This window comes from Notolabrus celidotus, chromosome 13 (genome assembly GCF_009762535.1).
Source record: "Notolabrus celidotus isolate fNotCel1 chromosome 13, fNotCel1.pri, whole genome shotgun sequence".
Taxonomy (NCBI): domain Eukaryota; kingdom Metazoa; phylum Chordata; class Actinopteri; order Labriformes; family Labridae; genus Notolabrus; species Notolabrus celidotus.
This window is the reverse complement of record NC_048284.1, coordinates 7,754,356-7,773,554: the sequence shown is the minus strand read 5'-3', so window position 1 is coordinate 7,773,554 and position 19,199 is coordinate 7,754,356. Positions and strand designations below refer to the sequence as shown.

Below are 19,199 nucleotides of genomic sequence, written 5' to 3'. Positions count from 1 at the left end.
ACAGTATTTCATCCATTATTTTAATAAAATGGTACATAGATTGTGTTTATATAGCCCCTTCTCCACTCTACTATGGTGCTCAGTTGAATTTTGTGAACTCTGCTTACACAGCATTTCAATTTCCAGCTGTACATGAGGGACAGACTTGGCCTTTAGTTCTTTTTATTCAAATCAGTAATAGCCAGACTGACCATCCAGATTGATATAAGGACAGTCCTTGTTACTAGAATAGTGTTTTTCTTTTTTAGCTTCACATGTTTTGACTGCAAACTTCCTGCAGTCTTCTTCACAAGAATCACCAATCACCAATCACCAATCACCAATCACAAATCCCGTGGTGTTTTTGTGACTTGTCTGTCAGCTGATTACCTGAAACAGTAGACACACTGGTCGGGTAACTAGAACTGGCTCACTATAATATACAATGTCAGATTTAATTAACCTTTTTGAACAATCCTGACTGATGTTTCAGAGTAAAACAAAGGATTTAGATGTTCTGAAACAAAAAAACAACTAATTTTCCTCTAGTATTATTTAGTTCTCTGGATCTGTGATTGGTCTGTCAGGTGCTTGGTTCACCACCCTTGTCCAAAAAGAAAGAGTCACAACAATGATTTCTCAGATTGTCTTGAAATCTCATCCCTTCATGGTCCTCAGAGGATGAACCAAACTGATGCTTAAAGCCAGGTAGGTTTTAAGCATTGTGGCAAACAGTTACAATGGTCCTCACTTTAAGTCCACATCCCTAATAAGGCAAATGTATGTCTAAGTCTTACCCTTTATATTATCTTAGCAGGGGCGTTAAAATAAAAAAATCACACTGTACAGTGTGTGTGAATAAAGGAGTGTGCTACACTGATTGAAGCTGGTTTTTGAACCAGGTTGTAAACATGTTTATTTCTGCTGTAAAGTGTGCCATTTTAACATGGGACTTGAAGGGGACGCCTTGGCTTTTGGGGCAAGCCTCAAGTGGACACTGGGAACTGCATTTTTTTTTTTGCACTCCTGTATTGGCTTCATTTTTCAACACTGAAAGGTTGCTTACTTTGGCTACATTTACACCTATAAAAAGTGAATGGGCACAGAGATTTGCCATTATTGTTACCTTTATGTCCAGTTTTATTTGAGATGTAACACTTATAAAGAATGTTGCTGTGAAATTGAGGATTTGTGCAAGGCATTTGTAATTTGTCTGAGCGAGTGTCCTCCTGCATTTGGAAGTGAGAAATGTAGATTTTCCTTCCTGAGGTCTTTCTGCTTACTCACAGAGTACTGTGTTTAGTTTCCTTGATAGATTTATGTCACTGTTGGATCTGACAGAGGCATCACTGTGATTTACTGACTGGTCCAAACATGTCATCATCAGACCTCTTAAACCTCTTGAAGAAAGCATTTATCCTCCAGTGAGAAACCAAATCACTCCTCCAATGCTGTTTTAGTTTCACATCAGAAAGCCCCACACTCCTCATCTCCCCGCTCTGTTTATGTGGAGGTCTATAACCCTCTTCAGTCTGAAGTAAGCAAACTTCTGTCACACACGAACGGCAGACAAAAGAAAGAAAGGCTCGCCACACAATGCAGAGAGAGATACCGGCCTCCAGAGTTTACACAAATCCTGAATGAAAACAGTATTCTTTTGTAATCTTATCTGGTAGATGTTGATCGAGCGTCGGGTTTGAAGGGAGGGAGACCGGGGGCTCAGGGCTCGGCTCCTTCTGCAGCCTCTATTATGACTGGCTCTGCAGACTGGCTCCTCTGATCCACTGATTGGACGCAGAGCCACATGGAGCTGCAGTCTGGCAGAGGAAGAGAGAGAGAGAGAGACGGGGAGAGAGAGACAGTTTGTAGTCGCCATCTCTGGGTGAATCTCTAAAAGTGATATCAGAAGAGGAAGTGGTGCTGATAACCTCCAGCACGGGCACAGGTGGAGCTGGTTTAAACCAGAACTCTCTCCTCTCTCTCTTTGTCTCTGTTCCAAGACACCATGTTGGAGTTATAAGTTAAAGCTGCAACAGTAAAGTTTAAAACAGGCTCTGATTTAAAATATCAGATTTATAAAAAGTGTCCCGATTTCTGAAACTGATGAAGCAATCATTTGAAGATGCCTGCTCTGTTTTGTATCTCGGGGTCTTTGCTGCTGCTCTCCCTGCCTTGGCTTCTCATGCATGCACAGGAAGGGAGGGGAGGTGTGCTCTCCCCACCTCTGGCTTTGGCATTCCACGTAGGCATGTGGAAGGGCAGGGACACCTAGTACAGAACTATACTACTAAATGAACATCACATGCACATAATAAATTATCTTTTTTTAAGTTGTATTTTTGGGCATTTTTGCCTTTATTGATAGGACAGCTGCCCACAGCAAAATTGGTCTGATAGGTCTGGGCCAGATCTGGCGTCAAGCCGGCACTGCTTGCTGACTGCTGGCATGGCAAGTGGTATGTCAACCGGATGTGGACCAGGTCTGGCAATGATGGCATTGTATATATGATGGCATCACACATCTGGCCTGATTGTGGCTTGGTTTATAAGGCCTAGATCTGTCCATGCCGCATCTGGGCCAATTAAGGTTGAGGTTGTGATCAAGCTGGCCCATGTGTGGGCCGTCTCTGGCAAACTATACCTGGGCCACTTAAGGGCCCTCATTCTTTGCAGTATGTTGGCTGAGTCTAAGTGTATTGTGGGCCAGAACCGGGCCAGACCAATTTTGCTATGTAGGTGTAGAGAGACAGGAAATGTGGAGTGTAGAGAGTGAGGGGGGAAGACAGGCAGCAAATGGTTGCAGCCGGGAGTCGAACCAGTGATGAGGACTATAGCCTCTTTGTGGGACGCTTAGACCGCTAGGCCACCAGCGCCCCTAAATAATTCTCTTTAATGAGATTGGTCCTAGCTAAATTCAAACTATATTTGGGAAATACATCTATGACCTGTATTTTGATTATGAAGTCTAACCAATGTCCCATCTGTCAACATGAAGGAGGCAGGCTTTATGACTAATACTGCAGCCTGTCACCAGGGGTGGCTCTAAATGTTTTGGCTTCACTTTTGGAGAGCTTTCACGCCATTCATCTTTTTCTACAGTGAATCATGTTTACTGTCATCTTCTGTAATTCTGCCACAGGAGAGCAATGTTTCACAGCTTCAGTGACGCCAAGAGGTTATTAGTCATAAGGATATCCTGACCAGGACTTCCTCTTCTTTGCAGTGGTCATTGTTTACACTGAAATGTAGATGCAACAATGAGACACGACATGTAAAAAGAACAATCTTGATAAAAAGTAGCTTGTATTTTATGAATCCGATGTCATTACCAATGTGTTACTCCCTCTTTACACTCTACTTGTGCTTTCTCTCTTAAACAATATTTTCAAAACATGAAAAGAAATTCAATCAATTTCTGACCATCTCTTCTTTGTTTTTTTCCCTCCAGGGTGTGAGAAAGACGTGCAGAAGGTTTGCTCTGATTCCCCTGAAGAACACCTGCAGCCATTTAAGGACAAGATGGAGGCTTTTGTTCTCAGTGGTGAGTCTTATATCGTGCTGTTTTGAACATGTATGTTCTTTCTGCATGTTGGTAGTTTGGAAAAATACAACCATCTCAATGACGACACATGACGAAAGGCTCAGTTTGAAATTATCAAGCACCCGCATATCTCTGGTAACAGTCAGGTCACTTTCGGTCTTCTTTATTCTATTACTGCTCTGAACCTTTGTCCTTCATTTGTTTCACAGTGTCTTCAGTATCTTTGTGTTTGTGTGTGTGTATGTATGTGTGTGTGTGTGTGTGTGTGTGTGTGTGGTGGGGGTAGGTTGGATTCAGAGTAAAGGCTAGACACTCAGATAGGGATCAGGCAGATTTTGCAGTGACTGAGAGACTCCTGACTGAGACACACCGGCACTGGGAAACTATAACTGGGGCTTTCCATGTTGTCAGATTGTTAATTTGACCATTTTCAAGGAGGTCTTGAATCACAGATGAGATAATCCTTCATGAGTAATCAAAATGAAAGAGCTGCTCTTTTAGTTTCTTGCAGTCACAGCGTTCTTTATTTTAAATATCGTCCCTTTTTATGGCCGGTGAAAGCAAAGCTTCAAAGTTAGACCTGAGCTGTCCTCTGTCTGTCTCACTCCAGTTAAATCCTTAAAGACACTTTACTTGTAGTTTTGAAGATGTGAAGTTAATATGAGTATATATAGTGAAGACAGGGTGCAGGGAGTTTGTAAAACTTTCTTAAAAACCCTCATCATCGTCATCAGAAGTTGTTCAGAGATATTAAATGTATTCTCATAATACTTCATGAAGATGTACTGGAATGTGGAGCAAATCAACCTATTGATAAATACCTGTTGTAGCCTAAATTACAGGACAGGATTTTGCTCCACTTGTATAAGTCTTCTATAAGAGATGACAGGTATTGAGTTCACTCTTCTAACGAAAAATCTGCGAAAACTCAAAATTTCAAGGCATCTGTCTGCACAAGATTTTTGAGTTCTGAGGCTACCTAGAAGTCTTGCATTTCAGCCAACTGATTCGATTTTGTTGAGATAACTTATCCTTCATATGTAGTGTAACTTTAAGTTTTGAGTTCTACATACTAAGAAGTGAAAGTTGTGCCAACTTATTATTGTTTGCACAGAAAAAGTACCTTTGTTACTGCACGTTGCTGCACCGTTTTCCCACTTGCAAGGTAGCTAGCTAATGTTCAAGGCGGCTAACTATTGGTAATGACCATGCCTTATTAAACTAAATAAATAAATTAAAGTTACATTAACCGGTAATCAACTCACCATCAATTGACCAACTGTAAAGCTGGAGTTTCAATACAATACTCGAACAAAATACTCACCTTTAGGGCGATAAAATCCACACAGGACAGGAGAGATGGGAAAATGAAAGTGTGGAAGACCCCTGTAGATTTGAGTTGGAGACCTCGTTCTTTGCCTGAAGCATACTCAAATAATTTAGCCTAGCCTCAAACCCATAATTTCAAGTTTTGCCAACCTAACTTATGAAATGAGACCAACTTTACACAACAAACTTCATACAGGTAGTTGAGATACCTACTTTGAAGTAGTTTGCAACAAAATGGAACATTTTTTGTTTAGTTAACCAAAAAATCATTTTCAGGCCAACAATTTTAAGTTTTCAGTTTTACAGTGTAGCTCCTCAAGACTTCCACATCTGCGCCCAAAGACTTATTTCGTTATTTCCTGACTTTCAAGACCAGCCTGGCAGAAACTAACATTTTTGCCACAGTGTCAACAGGCAGAGGTCAAATGCGCTGAACTCCTACCACTGATTATTTGATATGACGTGTGTGATTAGGCTGTCCCTGAATTATCATTGTTATGGGGTTAGACCAATCAGAATTAAGTATTTAACACAGATGGGTGACAACATGTGATGAAGGCCATGCATATTGAATAATGTCCTCCATTGCTGAATAACTGACGCCGTCTTTTCTGTTTTGAAAATGGCAAATAATCATCTGCCCCACGTTTGACACATACATCATCTCACAACATATTCTGTGTTCCAACCAGTACAAATATCATCAGATTCTACACACAGATTATTAAAAAGTGTACAATATATACTGTGTTTTATGGAGGGAGGACTATGGCTGATATTAAACCGTTTCTTTCTGTTCCTCTGCAGCACGAAAAGAACACGGAGAAGCATCCTATCAGCTCATGACTGTGCATAAAAGGTTTGAAATCTTATAATTGTGTACATTTTGTTGTGTATCTTTATGATGTATCCTAGTCGCTTTTATTTGAAGTCAGTTTAAACTTCATCAAGTCCAGATTTGACAATCACAGGCAGGTAGGAGGCAAATCTGTGAATGAGTAAGAAGAACAGTTACAGAACTTGCTCAATCAAAGTGATGGATCTGGGTGTTTAATAACTGATATTTTTAACAGCATACATCACCCTCAGTCCCTAAGTCTGATTTAAAAAGTTACTTTTGTGCGCCACACTCATCAAATGTCCTGCATCTGGGATGTCATGTTTTCTGAGAGTAATCGCAGATGATGCAGCTGACCTCTGTGTGTGACTGTGCACAATATGCAGCTTGTTAAACACAAACTCAAATAAAGTTAAAGACAAGAGCAGACCTTTGTAGCTTTTATTAGAGGGAACTGAAAAACTGGGACGACAATATTAGGAAACAAGTTCAATGGTGTAGACAACAAATTGGAAAAAGACTAAGCATTGCATGAGTAAAGGATTCTAAGACCTCTAATAAATAATGTAGGATGTAAAGAAGAAGAAATCACAACAGACTGCATGAGTAACATTGTGTCTAAATTAGATTTCGAACAGAGTAACAAGTAGTGTACCTCTAAAAGTTCTCCTCCATGTTCTCCTTTATGTTTAACGATCCTCTCGTTTACTTCCTGTTCAGTTTTCAGGACCTGGTTCTGTTCTTTGGACTGAGGCCTAAGACGGGAGAGAAGGAGGTGACCACGGGTCACTTCTTCATGCTCTGGTTTGAGTTTTGTGCCGACTTCAAGGCCAGGTGGAAGAGAGAGAACAAGAACATCTCCAAAGACAGGTAACACATGCACTTCTGACCATCACTCCTTTTAAAGAGGAGGACGTTTATTTAGAGTACAGAGTTCCAATAAATCATCATTTGTGATCTCTGGTGAACTGTAACAAAATGGTTTTGCATCTCTGTTTTGGATGATTCATATTTTTGGTAAATACCATAAATGTGCAGGTCAGCTTCTGTAAATAAATACAGCTTTAACGAAACAAACTGACCAATGTTTAGTGAAAAGATCAGTCAGTCATGTCTTTAGTATTTCATATGACTGATCGATGATAGTGGGACTATACCTCACGTTTTTAGGTGCTATTTTCTGCCTGAACTAAACTTGTGCTGATGCTGCCTTCAAATGGAACTCCAAAAGTCATGCAGTCATGTTAAGTCTTGGCATTCATGTGGCAACAACAACACCACCGCTAGTCAATTGCAACACGGACGCCATGAACCGATGACTTGGCGAATTTAAGCTAACATAAGAAAAGATGAGGCTGCTGGAAATATAACCTCAAGGCTTTTTTTGACCAGAGGAACTTTACCCCGGAACTACGTGCGTTTCGACTGGTGGACCCAGGGTCTAAATGTAGTTCAGGGGTAGTTAATCTCCCCTCTAAAAAGCCCCTGCTTTGGGGGGTAGAACTTTCAAAGGTCCCGGGGATTTTGGGGGGCAGGGCCTGCAATGCTGAACGTGTCTGATTGGTAGATTAACCGTAGTGTTTTTATTCCGCCCGCCGTCCACAATAACACCACACACGTGATTCACTTGATTTCTCTTTCTTTCATTTGTTCTATCTTTTTTGTAAATTATAGTAAGTACTGTTACATCGGTTGTTGTGAAACGGCTCTTATACATTGCATTATAGTCTGCATTTTAAATATGTTTCACGACTACGAAGAAAAATAACTTAATTTATATAAAACTGGATTCCACGAGCTTCGCCATTTCTGAAAACGTCATCAGACAAGTCAAAACTCATGAACTCAAGCTTTCAGAAACATTCGGTTTACAATGTCGTGCCATAAGAGGAAGGTGTTACTGTGCACAATAATCATGACCCCATTTGAAGGCATCATGATACTGACCTTATTTAACCCTTGATATAAGTGTACCTGAACTTTTTAATATCATGGTTGATTCACTGGATTTATTTTGAAATGTACTTTTGTTTGTATGCATGCCAAAGTTTGAACAAATCAATGAACCAAAAGATCTTACATTTAATATTTTTTTGTCTAGATTAAAAGAGGCTCAGCAGTCCGTGAAGAGGATCACGTCAGAGAAGAAGGTGGAGACTAGAAAGATCAACCCCAACAGCCTGGTGAGACTCACTCTCGAACTACTACTGTATTTTACATTTACAGTAAAATGTTAAGACTGCCTAAGGTTGTATCTAAACATCAAAACTTAGGTATATTACTTAATCCACAGTCAATATATGTCCTACAAAAGCAGACTCTGTTTTACTGTTCTAAAGTTCTCTGCTTAGTTTTCAGTTCCATAATTCTATCATGTTTTCTCCCAACAGAAAGAGCGACTGCGAAAGAAAGAATCCAGCATGTCTTTAAATTAAGAGTACCAGGAGGTGCTAAGGTGCTGCAGTCACACAACCGTCTCCAAAAACTGGATCCCTCTGGATGTGGACCCTGATAACCAAACAGATATTTAACCGTCTGTCTTCATTTTATATTTTAAGCGTCTTATGCATTTCTTCTGTTCACAAACTGACAGCTTTATGTGATATATTTTACTACCTAAAAGTGTATGTTAATTTAAAAGACAGAATAAATCTTGTGCAATATGTAGACAGAAGATATGGCTTACACTGTGTAGATGTTAATAGATTTGTCCTTTACCTTTTTGCATGAATTATGAAACATGTTAATCTTTTCAATATTTTTTACAACAAATAAAATCATCAATCAGAAAATGAGTGATTTCAGAGCAGCTGTTTTATTTACAAGCAACTTTACAATAAAAGACGATTTAATACACATTAATAAGATGAAGTGGCATTAAGCAGTGCAGGTTATAATACCAAAGTGTCTATATCACAACAGAATTCAGCTTTACATTCCACACAGTGGAAACAATATATGCACTGAAGAACGCTGCTCCTCTTTTAGCCTGCATTTGTGCAACAAATATGACGTGTTAAGAACTAATGTACTCAATGCTTTTATTCACATTTAACACTTTTACCAAACTCCAAACTTTGGTCAAAGTCCATCCTGCATCTAAAATATTTTAGCTAGGAACCTCAAATCTGTTAAACTTTTACTTGCACTTAACTTTGAGGAAACTATAACTTGACACTTTATGTATTTTGACAGTTTTTAAAAAGTTATTTTAGAGGGAACAAGGCGTCAGAATCAACATCTTGTGGCTATGCTCTCAGCAAATTAACTTCCAAATTGCTGCTCTTCCTTATATTCATAAAAAGGCTCCTGTGAGTTCACTTGTCCTTTAACTAGAATGCACTTTCCGTCCTCTTATTTTGTTGGAAATCTGCACAAATCCACCAATCTAAGAAGATGTAATCGACCTGGGATGATTTGGTCTGCCTCTAATCCGTATCTATCGTCGTGCAGCGGCACTGCTTCACGCGCTGCACCCGTTTCTTCCTGGTGCTGGGTGTCTGACCCGGGCAGAACAGAGTGTAAGTAACGGTGCTGAAAGTTTTAGGTTTGCAGGCAGAGCACGACTGGAAAGCGTCTCCGTCCTGGTAGTTGTGCCTCGGGATGTAAAAGGAGTTGCACTGTCCGTAGCAGAAGCGGTTGATGATGGTCCGGCTCAGGCAGCCCTCCTCTTGGATGGTCTGCTTCAGCGGTTGTGTCTTGCACCAGTCCAGACGCAGGTAGCGACGCTCCGTAACGTGCAGCGCTTCCTGGCTGGACTCCAGAACTTCGTCGGTTGAGGTTACAGGCCCTGGCACGTGAGAAATTAATCCACCGATGGCGGGAGTTTGGCATCTGTCCGATTCATTTGGGTTGGATTTGTTTGGATGTGGAAAAGCGCCCTGATAGCTGGCGGCGTCTGTACTCCACAGAGGGCTGAGCAGTAGCACCAAAACAGCTGCAGAGATCATCGCTGGTAGTGTCTTCATCACTGGAGCCAAAGGGAGGAACGCGTAAGTTAGCCACAGATGGAGAGAATTTTACGCACAGCTTTTACGCGCGTATGACGCACCAAAAATAGTACTATTAACCTCTAAGAAAAGATCAAATGAGAATAATCCTTAATAACTCTCACAGATATAAGTTACCTGATGGCTCTTCAAAGAAAATGTTATCCAGCACGTGCTTCCTCTGTCCCTCTGTCCTCTGTTGTGGCTTTAAAACACACACAAAGGGCTTTTGTAAACTGAGCTTTAACTGAACACACCCCCAAAACCCTGATCTTCACTTCATCTCTCAGAGGGAAGAAAACCCAACTCCAGACTTTCTCAATGCAGATAAATCTTTTATTTGACTTTACAGAACAAAAACACAAACGTTTATGTGGAGGAGAATTGACCCAACACTGATTCAACACATCTCTGATGTACGTGAACAGAACAGATTTACAGAATATGCCATGCAACAGTGGTGGAATCATCAGGCACCCGTTACATGACAGAACAAAGCTACGACAGTTTAAAATGCACTTCAAAGAATAAGATCTGTATTCAATCTAAGGATATAAACTGTTATATTAAGATGAAAAATAAACTTTAGTGTGTGTTACTTAATGCCTGTACAGTCATGAATATAATAACTTTCTTATTCAACATTCCTTTAAGTCAATATATCTTTATACAGCTTATTATTGTACAGTGGTGGATAAGGTGTACACTTACAGACAAGTTTTTAACACACTGTGTTTTACCATTTAGGTAAGTAAAGAGTGAAATCTCAAGATACATGGATTTCCACCGGCCAAAAATGTAGTCAGCAAATTAGGGTCCTTAATGGGGGTCCCTAGCAATTTGTCATAATAATTCAATCAATAAGTAACTCTATAAAAGGGTATTAATAATTTGGTCATGGTTTGCAGACACTTAAAGTAAAAATCATCTCAGGAGGGGGACACTGAGATGATATCTTATCAAATAGGAATCCCTTTTTACATCAGCATGAGTTTGGAGGTTGTTGACACATTTGAGAACAATTTCTATAAAGAGGTCTTTATCTGAATTTCTGTATCACTTACTGGACAACTATTTCCTTCTGAAGAGAAACTTTCAAACTAAGTCGTAGGTACAGTTTGCTGCTGGAGGTTCATCCTTTAACTCCAAAAAAACGGCAAAAGAAATCTGAGTGCAAAAGTCCAATGAAGCTGCAACAGTGTGGAGTTCCACAGATGGTGAGTGTTTTCTACTAGGTGTTGAGATTTTGCACTTTTCCTGTCATGAACGGAAAGTTGTCACCCATGATGTCAGAGGATTTTTTTCTATCAAAGTTTTGAAGGTTCATTTCCTTGAAGCACTGTTTTTTTTTAATGATTTTTATGTTCTCTGGAATGCAGGTGTAAGATCTACGGCACTCACTGTGAGGCTGATACCGCTAAATACTGAACAAGATCTCAGCTCCTTAGTGTCTTTACATTAAAACAAATAAAAGCAGGACAGGAACTTCTCTCACCTTACTTTATCTGAATTTCTGAGCTCATACTTCCATTATTTGATAACCAAAGTGTTGAAACGTGTTAAAAACTTGATTCTGAGAGTATACTTTCAATATTACAGTGAGTGTTGCAGGTGCAGGAGAATTTAGGTTGTGGATTTGGCAGTAGGTGCTTCGTCCTCCTCCTCCTCAGAGAAATGAGGAACAGATTTTTTGGCAACCACGTTCTCCAGCCTCTGGCCCATCAAGTAAGGGTTCACGCTCTGCAGGGAGGTAGAGAACAAGTCATTACGATACATATTGTGCGTATTAACGTCTAACAAATGTAGGTCAAGATTTATCCCTCCTAAAAAAACAACACATGAAACGTAGAGAGTTTAAGAGTACACTGCTCCCTTCAGGGGAACATTTCAGTGGTGTTGAGGTTTTTTCAGACAATAACAAAAGAAAAGAAGAAGAGAAAAACAATTCACCCTTTTCCTTCTTTTGGGTCCTCCCTTTAGTTTTTGGTACAAAAGCTCCTTGTTCTGAAAGGGAACGCATAAAAATCAGACTTCAGACATTAAATCATCATGTTTCTTTCGCTTTGCAGTGACTTGATTGGAAATAACAGTTAAAAGAAAATTGTCTCTCGTTTTCAGGATATAAAAAAATATCCAAAGGGAAAATTCTTCAGACGAGACAAAACAAATTATACAGTTTAGCTGCTCTTTTAAATGAAAATAGTCTCAACCTTCATGTTTGTGAGAGAAATAAAGCTGCAGGAGGCAGAAATGAAGATTTATCATACACAAGTTTCACACTGAATGTATGCGAAGATGTATTTTAAGGTCTTTCTATTTAAATGAATATATAACAAAGCGCTTCTAGAGCACTAAAAGTAACAAGTTTCTTTCTAACACTGCCTATTTAAGAACATTTTCTCCATTTTATTGATAAAAGAAGAAACAGTCCAACTCTTTGCTTACCCATTTAGCCAGAGCTGGGTAGTCGTGCTCCGGGTCAAACAGGTGCTGGTGTTTCTGAAACTCTCTGCTGAACTCAGCCGTGTCCGGAGCGTTTTCCAAACAGCCATCTGATGCTGTGAACGTAAAGACACACAGACAGAGAAGAAGATGAAGACAGTGCGTCATCTTCACTGTCCTTCAGGAATGCTAAAATGTAATTTATCACAGAGCAAATGAAGACCAGAAAGACACCATGGCAGCACTGATTTCCATGAAGAGACATCAGTGTTTAATAAGTATTGTGCTTTTGGACTGCAGTCTCCACCTGTTTTTCCCAGGGGGCAGGGGTTTGGAGGGTCTGGGTACCCGTGGTCCTCGCTGAAGTCTTTGGGAACGTTGTCGCCCGTCAGCTCAGCCACAATGTTGGGGATGTTTCCGAAGGGGCCGAGGTGCTGCAGCCCCTCGTGAGCACCACCTTGTGGGGGAACACAAGCACTACAATCAGCACCAACGCAGCCTCACAGGCATCAATGAAGCACTAATGTAGAATGTGAAATGTAAAAACTTCTGCGGTTGTTTCAGCACATATTTCCAGGTCATCTAAGTATTTTTTTTGTAACTTGTTCTGCATATAAGCCTGAGAAATATTAACTGTAAGGCTTATATTGAGAAGAAGATTGTATAAAAGTAAATGATGATATAATTGAACCAATATGGGTCAAATAAATTGTGGAAAACTATTTAAAACAATCAAAACCAGAGACTAAGACTCATAGCTCGAAATATGGGAAATAATACACAGCCTAAAATATTCATATAATATGAAATATACAGCTGGTGTAGTATTAATATGTACTGTATTCTGCACTTCTCATGCCTCATGTGTAAACAGACTTATACAAGCCAGGGCATCCCTTTCTGTGTTTCACCTGGATCTACATGCTGAATACTCCCCACAGTTAATTACTGCAACCATCATACCCTGTATGCTCTGAGGCCCGACGATGTTAGTGGCCTGATGTGCAGGATACTCCACCCTGGGCCGAGCGATGCCCAGCTGCTCCATGACGCCGTGCAGGAGCCGCTGGATGTCGGCCTCGGACACCTGGTCCACCGTGCGGGGGCTGCGGGCTGAAGCCCTGCCGAGCTGCAGGCACAGAAGGAGGCCGAACAACGACAACCGCATCGCCGGACCCATGTCTGTCATCTAGAGAGGAAAAGAAAACCCACAAACGATACATAATACGAGAAAAAGAAAATGGAGAGGCGTGTAATTGTCATGTGTGCAAATACAGCTGCGTGGACACACAACAGGCTAATTAGATGAAAGTGCGCATCATATAAAAAAAGCAACACTCACTGTTTATTATATTAATAATACGGAACAGTGACAAAAAATGAATTTCCTCTTTATTGATAAGGCATTGTCAAAGAGTAAACAGAGGCAGTCTATAAATAGCCAACTATGTCATGTCAGATTGGAAAAAAATGCTGTAATTAGCAAAAACAAATCGTATTCGGACACATGTTTTGTAAAATGTTTGATTTTATCTCAAGAAAACATCACAATTAATGAAAACAGTGTTAATGTCGTGTTATTATCTTACCATGTCAGACGGTAGAAGCTGCCTGCTGCGACAGACAACTGTTAGGTTAAGCCAGCAAGAGTGTTCACACTAAGGCCTTCAAAATAAAAGCTTGCTTCATTCAAGTAATGATAAAAAGGGGTTAATTCCTCATTGCTGATAATGCTGGTTTGGTAATCCGAACAATATTAATTTGGCATAAATATAGATTCATATTCAACCGTGCTGTTCAAAAATTAGCTTACCCAAACCTTTGTCTTGCTACAGATATTTTTAATTCACTTTATTTTGAAGGACATACACCACTTCCGTATCCATCATAGCTACCATTATGCAACCTTGCAGAAGGATGCAATCCGCCTCACTTCACGGTTGAGATACTGTTGCCAGGACACCAGAAACCCTCCCTTCTCATTGGCTGTTATAATGTACCATTTATCTTTCATGGCTGAACACAGCATCACTGCGAGGAGAGGAAGCACAGGCGACAGGAGAGTCTGTGCTAATCAAAACACTTAAATTAAGCCAAGAGAGAAGGTCAATGTTGTCTTATTTTGCTGACATGTTAACTTCTTTTGATTGTTTTTATACTAACAGCATGGATGCCACTATTTCATATATTTGTTTTAATTAATAAAATGTTTCCTTACAATTACAGGTATTAGCTTTTACTTCTCTTTTAGCGAGGATAGGATAGAAGATAAGTCTAAGAGTGAAAGGCAGTTCTAATAATTAAAAAAAAAAATTGAATTGTTTTCTTAATTATTTTAACTCATTGCCAGTCTTCCACTAACCTAGACCTCCTCACCCTATCTCTCTCTTCTTTTAAATTTCTTAATTTAAGTTAAATTTTATTTTTTGATTCAATTTTGAAATTTAATTTATTTTTTGTATGTTAATTGCATCAGTTCCTTTGCCTATTGGTTAACTATTCTATTCAGAAAAATGTATCTGATTATTTTACAGTCGGAAATTGATTTATTATAATTTTCTTTGAATGCAGAGACATTGCTGATTGTTTTGTTAGAAAAACAAAACAAAAAACAGGCATTGTACATTTGGAATTTGTGTCATTGTATTTTGCTCTGATTGTGACCCAAACAAAAAATGTTTAATTGGTTTTAATCCTCCATATGTAATCAATTAAAAGTATTATTCAACACATTTTTTTAAAACACTTAACACTGGTGGTACTCTTGGTTTTACCTCAACATAGCTGCCAACACTTATAGAGTATATATATAAAATGTACAGATGAAAGCTATTCAGCAAGCAATTTATTGTGATATAAAAGTATAGTAACAGTCCAGCTGAGAAATAAATAGTCAAATATAAACATTCATTCAATGTTAAAATATAAACTGATCAAACACTTTTTACCATTTCATGTCATCTTACAAATAAAAACTGGTCCATCATATGTCAGAATGATAAGTTGCTGTGATGTGGGTCAACCCACATGACTTCTGACTAGTATTTCATCCTTTAGAGTGAGTGCCGTTTTTTCCACGGTGTGAGCTGCAGTTTCCCGACTCCAGTGAGCACAGGAGAGCTTTCTACATCCAGTCCTCTGGTGAATCTCTGGAAATGACTCAAACGCAGATCTCTGAAAAGAGAGAAGACAAAAAAAGACACAAAGCAAACAAAATGTAAGATTATGTGTATTTGATTTGGCTTGTTATGGTTACTACTTTTAACATAAACCTGCTGAGTGACAATACAAATATCTTAGAGTTCCTGAATGAATTTTACACTTCAATTTTGTTGATTTCTCTCCTAGGCTTATTTCAACATTTAAAGAATCACCTTTTTGGTTTCTCTTGTGGGGTCTTGCATTCCTCTTTGGGAGGACTGTCCAACAAAGCTGTTGCAGGACTGAAACTTTTCTCTACAAGTGGACACATTTAATATCATTAAATCGTGTAAAACTGGAAGCTTGACATAACATAAAGACTGTTTCTCTGTTAACTGTGTGTTTACCTGCACCAGGCAGACAAGTCCTGAACAGCTGGACATTTGGGAACGTCTCCAGGCCTAGGCTCCTCCTGAGTGCTGGTCTGCCTCCTGAGGTCGACTCTTGTGTCTCCTCAGCGACTAGAGCTTCGACCTTTGACCTCCCTTTTGTCCAGGGTAGCGTCTTTGCAGATTGTATACCTTAGAGTATTTCAGAGAAGACATTCAGAAAAACAGCTAATGGAACAACCAATAATATATATGTATTTTGACATCACGTCTTACCTTTGAAACTGTGTCGTTTTTTATGTCCTTTCTTTGCGTCTTTCAGAAAATGGAAATTCATCAGGAAGTCCATACTGTCCATCACAGTTTTGGGAATCACACCTATAGCAGAAACACAAAGATCTGACATCCAGCCTGCATAAATATCATAGAGTATTGTGACAGTTATTCATTGTTACCGAATAGGTGAGGATTGTCAATGAAGGTGCAAAGAACTAGAACTCTGAGTTCCAGTCGTCCCTCGGACATCTCTGCCTTGTTTGGAGGAGGTAACAGACAAGGGACGAAGACTGTGGCCAGGTTGGAGCTGGTCATTAAGTTTTCACTGCATCTGACAGTGACACAGAGGATGAAACAGAGAACACAATCATCCAGTCACTACAAAGAGTAGGGAATCACATCTTAAAACAACCTCTAGTTATCTGTACTCGTAATGTAATATAAGCAATAGACCATGCATTTAATGCTGATCACTGTAAACCTACACACCTTTGTTTCCTAACAGTTATGAGGCAGAGGGGTTCCAGCATGTTTTAGTAACAGGTTGAGAGTTTGAAGCACATTCTGAATATATTATAACTGTACTTGTTGTGTTCAGGATAACCATGAAATGCCTAGTTTAAATAGTCTAATTGCCTGTTTAAATTTAAAATTTTGACCTGCCGGGGACTACTGATAGAAGTTAGCCTTATGGCTAGCTCTGGCACATTTGCATTGATGCAAATGCTGAAATGTTCATGAATATGCACTGTCCCTTTAAATAAATAAATAAATAAAACAGTAAATACTGTATGAAAGAATAAAATGAGAAATGCCTATTGTTATCCTTTTTATCCAACAATGACCAATGGACCGTTCTCCAGTACATGGTCAGACACTTTGCTCTAATGACCTTTGCAAAAGCAAAAGGCGAGACATACATGCTTTTACGCTTTATTTATCTTGACAAATACTTTCTGGAATTATTTAATATATGTCCTTTAATGTATTATAGTCATGAGTATTATGTTTGAATATATGGCTGCTTATTGTTTGCAGGGAACTTTGTTAACTGCCCATCTAGACGAGGACGCTCTTGCACACCAGATTTCTAACTTTAATGAGTTTTTCCTGGTAGAATACAGACTAAATAAAAGAAAAACTGGGGCACTGTTGGCCGAGCGATCTAAGCGTACACCCCATGTACAGAGGCCATAGTCCCGAGAAGCCATGGACTCCCAGACTCTACAATTTGCTGCATGTCTTCCCCCACTCTCCACTCCCCACATGTCCTGTCTCTCTCCAGCTTTCTTTTTTTAAAAGCTTTTTTTAAAAAGGCAAGAATGCCCAAGAAACATAACTTTAAAAAAAAAATTAAAAAAATGTTACCAATAATATGATCAACATATTTAGCTCATAGACTGTATAAAATATGGACGTAGTATCCGTGATGTCACCCATCTGTTTCTGAAGTGCTGTTTTGAGGCCAATCATCGGCGGGAGCCATATTGCTGCTGTCGAGCGATTGTGACGTATAGAGGCGGGCTTTGAGCCTCCTAGCCAACAGCTACAGTGTTCCCGCCTGTCAATCAAGTTTGTAAACATGTTTATTTCTGCTGTTAAGATCGGCTTTTTTGAATTGGTGTGTATGTGGTTTCTGGTACTTCTGGAGCCAGCCTCAAGCGCATCCTCGATGAACTGCAGCTTTTAGCACTTCTGCATTGGACTCATATTTTTAGACCGGAGGTTGCCGCTTGATATAGCTTTAGCAAATGTGCTTATTAAATTTCCATGTGTCATAATTTCCAGAAAATGTCAGTTATCATTGTATGATGGTGAACTTTAAAAGAGACCTAAAAGTGTGGCTTGTTATGTGGAAAAATATTACAAAACAAAAGGTGGTGTTCTTTTAGCAGGGTCTCAAGTATGATCTGTGTCATTAAAGTTGATGCCGACTTGGCCTCACCGATCTACACTAAATCAGTGATACACAGAAGAATCACCGGCACTTCTTTCTGTTTCCTTCTTTAACAGATAACTACACGATATTCACCAAAATCTGACCCCCTGTTTTACCAGGTTGAAACTTCACTGTGTTACTATTTTTGACAAACCTCTGTGAGATTTTGGAGAGGAAATTCAACAGGTAGTGCAGACAGGAGGAGTTCCTGGCGGGCAGCAGACAGGACAGCAGCTGGAGGGCTGCAGTCTGGTCCGGAGGGTTGGACAGAGCCTGAGCTTTGAGCAGAGCGGCGTGGAGCTCAGAGGGAAACAACGGCTCCAGCAGCTCCCTGCAGAACTGCTTTATGAGGGTCGCCACGTCATAAGGGAGAGCTGTAGGCAGACACCCCTCTCCACGATTTAGCTTAGCCTGAGACGGACAGAAGAAGTGGGAAGAAAAGTCAGACTATACAATTTGTTTTAGTCACATATCCAAGTGAAAGAAAGCAGGGTAACACAGACGCAGTTTTAACTCCAACCATCAGATGGTGCTGTAAATATTCTAGAGATTGCATTCATAAAACAAAACAAATCCAACCTTGCATTTTTGGTTTCATCTTGACTGTTTATGTGAACTACTGCACATAATGGTGCTCTTTGTATTGAGGTTTTATTTTATGGTTGTTGTTTCCTTGGTTGTGCAGCACTTCGGCCAACATGAGGTGTTTTTAAATGTGCCTTATAAAAACAACATGACTCACCCTAAGGATCTTAATGCGGGGTAGAGAGCCTGGCTTTCTAAACAGGCCCACTGTTCCAGCACGCTCCAGAAGTAATGAGCAAGCATCCACTAAAAAGCTGAGACACAACATTTTAAATAGAGAGACAAAAAATCTACAGACATATCTGATTGTAAATGTAGAATCCTCCCACTCACCACGGCACCAGTCCAAACTCAGGGATGTATCTCCTGGGTAAGTTCTCCAGAGGAACACCAAAGATCTTTGCCCCACTCATGAATAGTCTGTCTTTCCTCTTCTCAAAGCTCCTCACAGTGATCCCGTACACAACCTGAAGGTGAAACCGGATCACATTTCTGTCTGTAACCTTCATGGTGTAATTTGGAAACGTCAAACACTCTGCAGGTCAGGGGCTGCTGGTCAACAGTGAATGAAATAGGGCAGCTGTATTATGGTAATCAGTATCACCTGTGGCACTTGAGACAAGGAAGTGAGGGGAAAGTGATGTGTTCAGGTCACCTTGGGAAGGTGGTAAATACGGCCTTTGGATTTTAAATTAGCTACTGACTAGCTTTCATGTCGTACTATGTTGATATTTAAAATATTTATAGAGGA

The 19,199-nt window shown here is 39.8% G+C and overlaps 4 protein-coding genes across 4 annotated transcripts in view; 1 reads left to right on the top strand and 3 right to left on the bottom strand.

The window, feature by feature from the left end:
• The window catches only part of fmn1 (formin 1), a 36,086-nt gene extending 27,613 nt beyond the window's left edge, over positions 1-8,473 (top strand). The window contains exons 14-18 of the mRNA XM_034698922.1: positions 3,428-3,520; positions 5,657-5,708; positions 6,408-6,557; positions 7,789-7,870; positions 8,078-8,473. Coding sequence (XP_034554813.1) covers positions 3,428-3,520; positions 5,657-5,708; positions 6,408-6,557; positions 7,789-7,870; positions 8,078-8,122 — 422 coding nt within the window. The 3' untranslated portion in view covers positions 8,123-8,473. The remainder of the gene's footprint in view (positions 1-3,427; positions 3,521-5,656; positions 5,709-6,407; positions 6,558-7,788; positions 7,871-8,077) is intronic.
• Positions 8,474-8,505: 32 nt separating this feature from the next.
• On the bottom strand, positions 8,506-9,920 carry grem1a (gremlin 1a, DAN family BMP antagonist). The gene is made up of 2 exons (XM_034699732.1): positions 9,815-9,920; positions 8,506-9,657 (listed from the first exon to the last, which is right to left on the bottom strand). The coding sequence occupies exon 2, from the start codon at positions 9,653-9,655 to the stop codon at positions 9,116-9,118; it is 540 nt and encodes a 179-aa protein (XP_034555623.1). The 5' UTR covers positions 9,656-9,657; positions 9,815-9,920; the 3' UTR covers positions 8,506-9,115.
• A 67-nt stretch (positions 9,921-9,987) lies between these two features.
• Positions 9,988-14,063, bottom strand: LOC117824276 (neuroendocrine protein 7B2). The gene is made up of 6 exons (XM_034699731.1): positions 13,708-14,063; positions 13,082-13,307; positions 12,426-12,575; positions 12,122-12,234; positions 11,627-11,680; positions 9,988-11,416 (listed from the first exon to the last, which is right to left on the bottom strand). The coding sequence occupies exons 1-6, from the start codon at positions 13,708-13,710 to the stop codon at positions 11,300-11,302; spliced, it is 663 nt and encodes a 220-aa protein (XP_034555622.1). The 5' UTR covers positions 13,711-14,063; the 3' UTR covers positions 9,988-11,299.
• Positions 14,064-14,943: 880 nt separating this feature from the next.
• On the bottom strand, positions 14,944-19,050 carry LOC117824275 (rho GTPase-activating protein 11A-like). Its single transcript, XM_034699730.1, has 8 exons — positions 18,782-19,050; positions 18,606-18,702; positions 18,018-18,274; positions 16,104-16,255; positions 15,925-16,026; positions 15,667-15,840; positions 15,493-15,574; positions 14,944-15,292 (listed from the first exon to the last, which is right to left on the bottom strand). The coding sequence occupies exons 1-8, from the start codon at positions 18,955-18,957 to the stop codon at positions 15,172-15,174; spliced, it is 1,161 nt and encodes a 386-aa protein (XP_034555621.1). The 5' UTR covers positions 18,958-19,050; the 3' UTR covers positions 14,944-15,171.
• Positions 19,051-19,199: the final 149 nt, after the last annotated feature.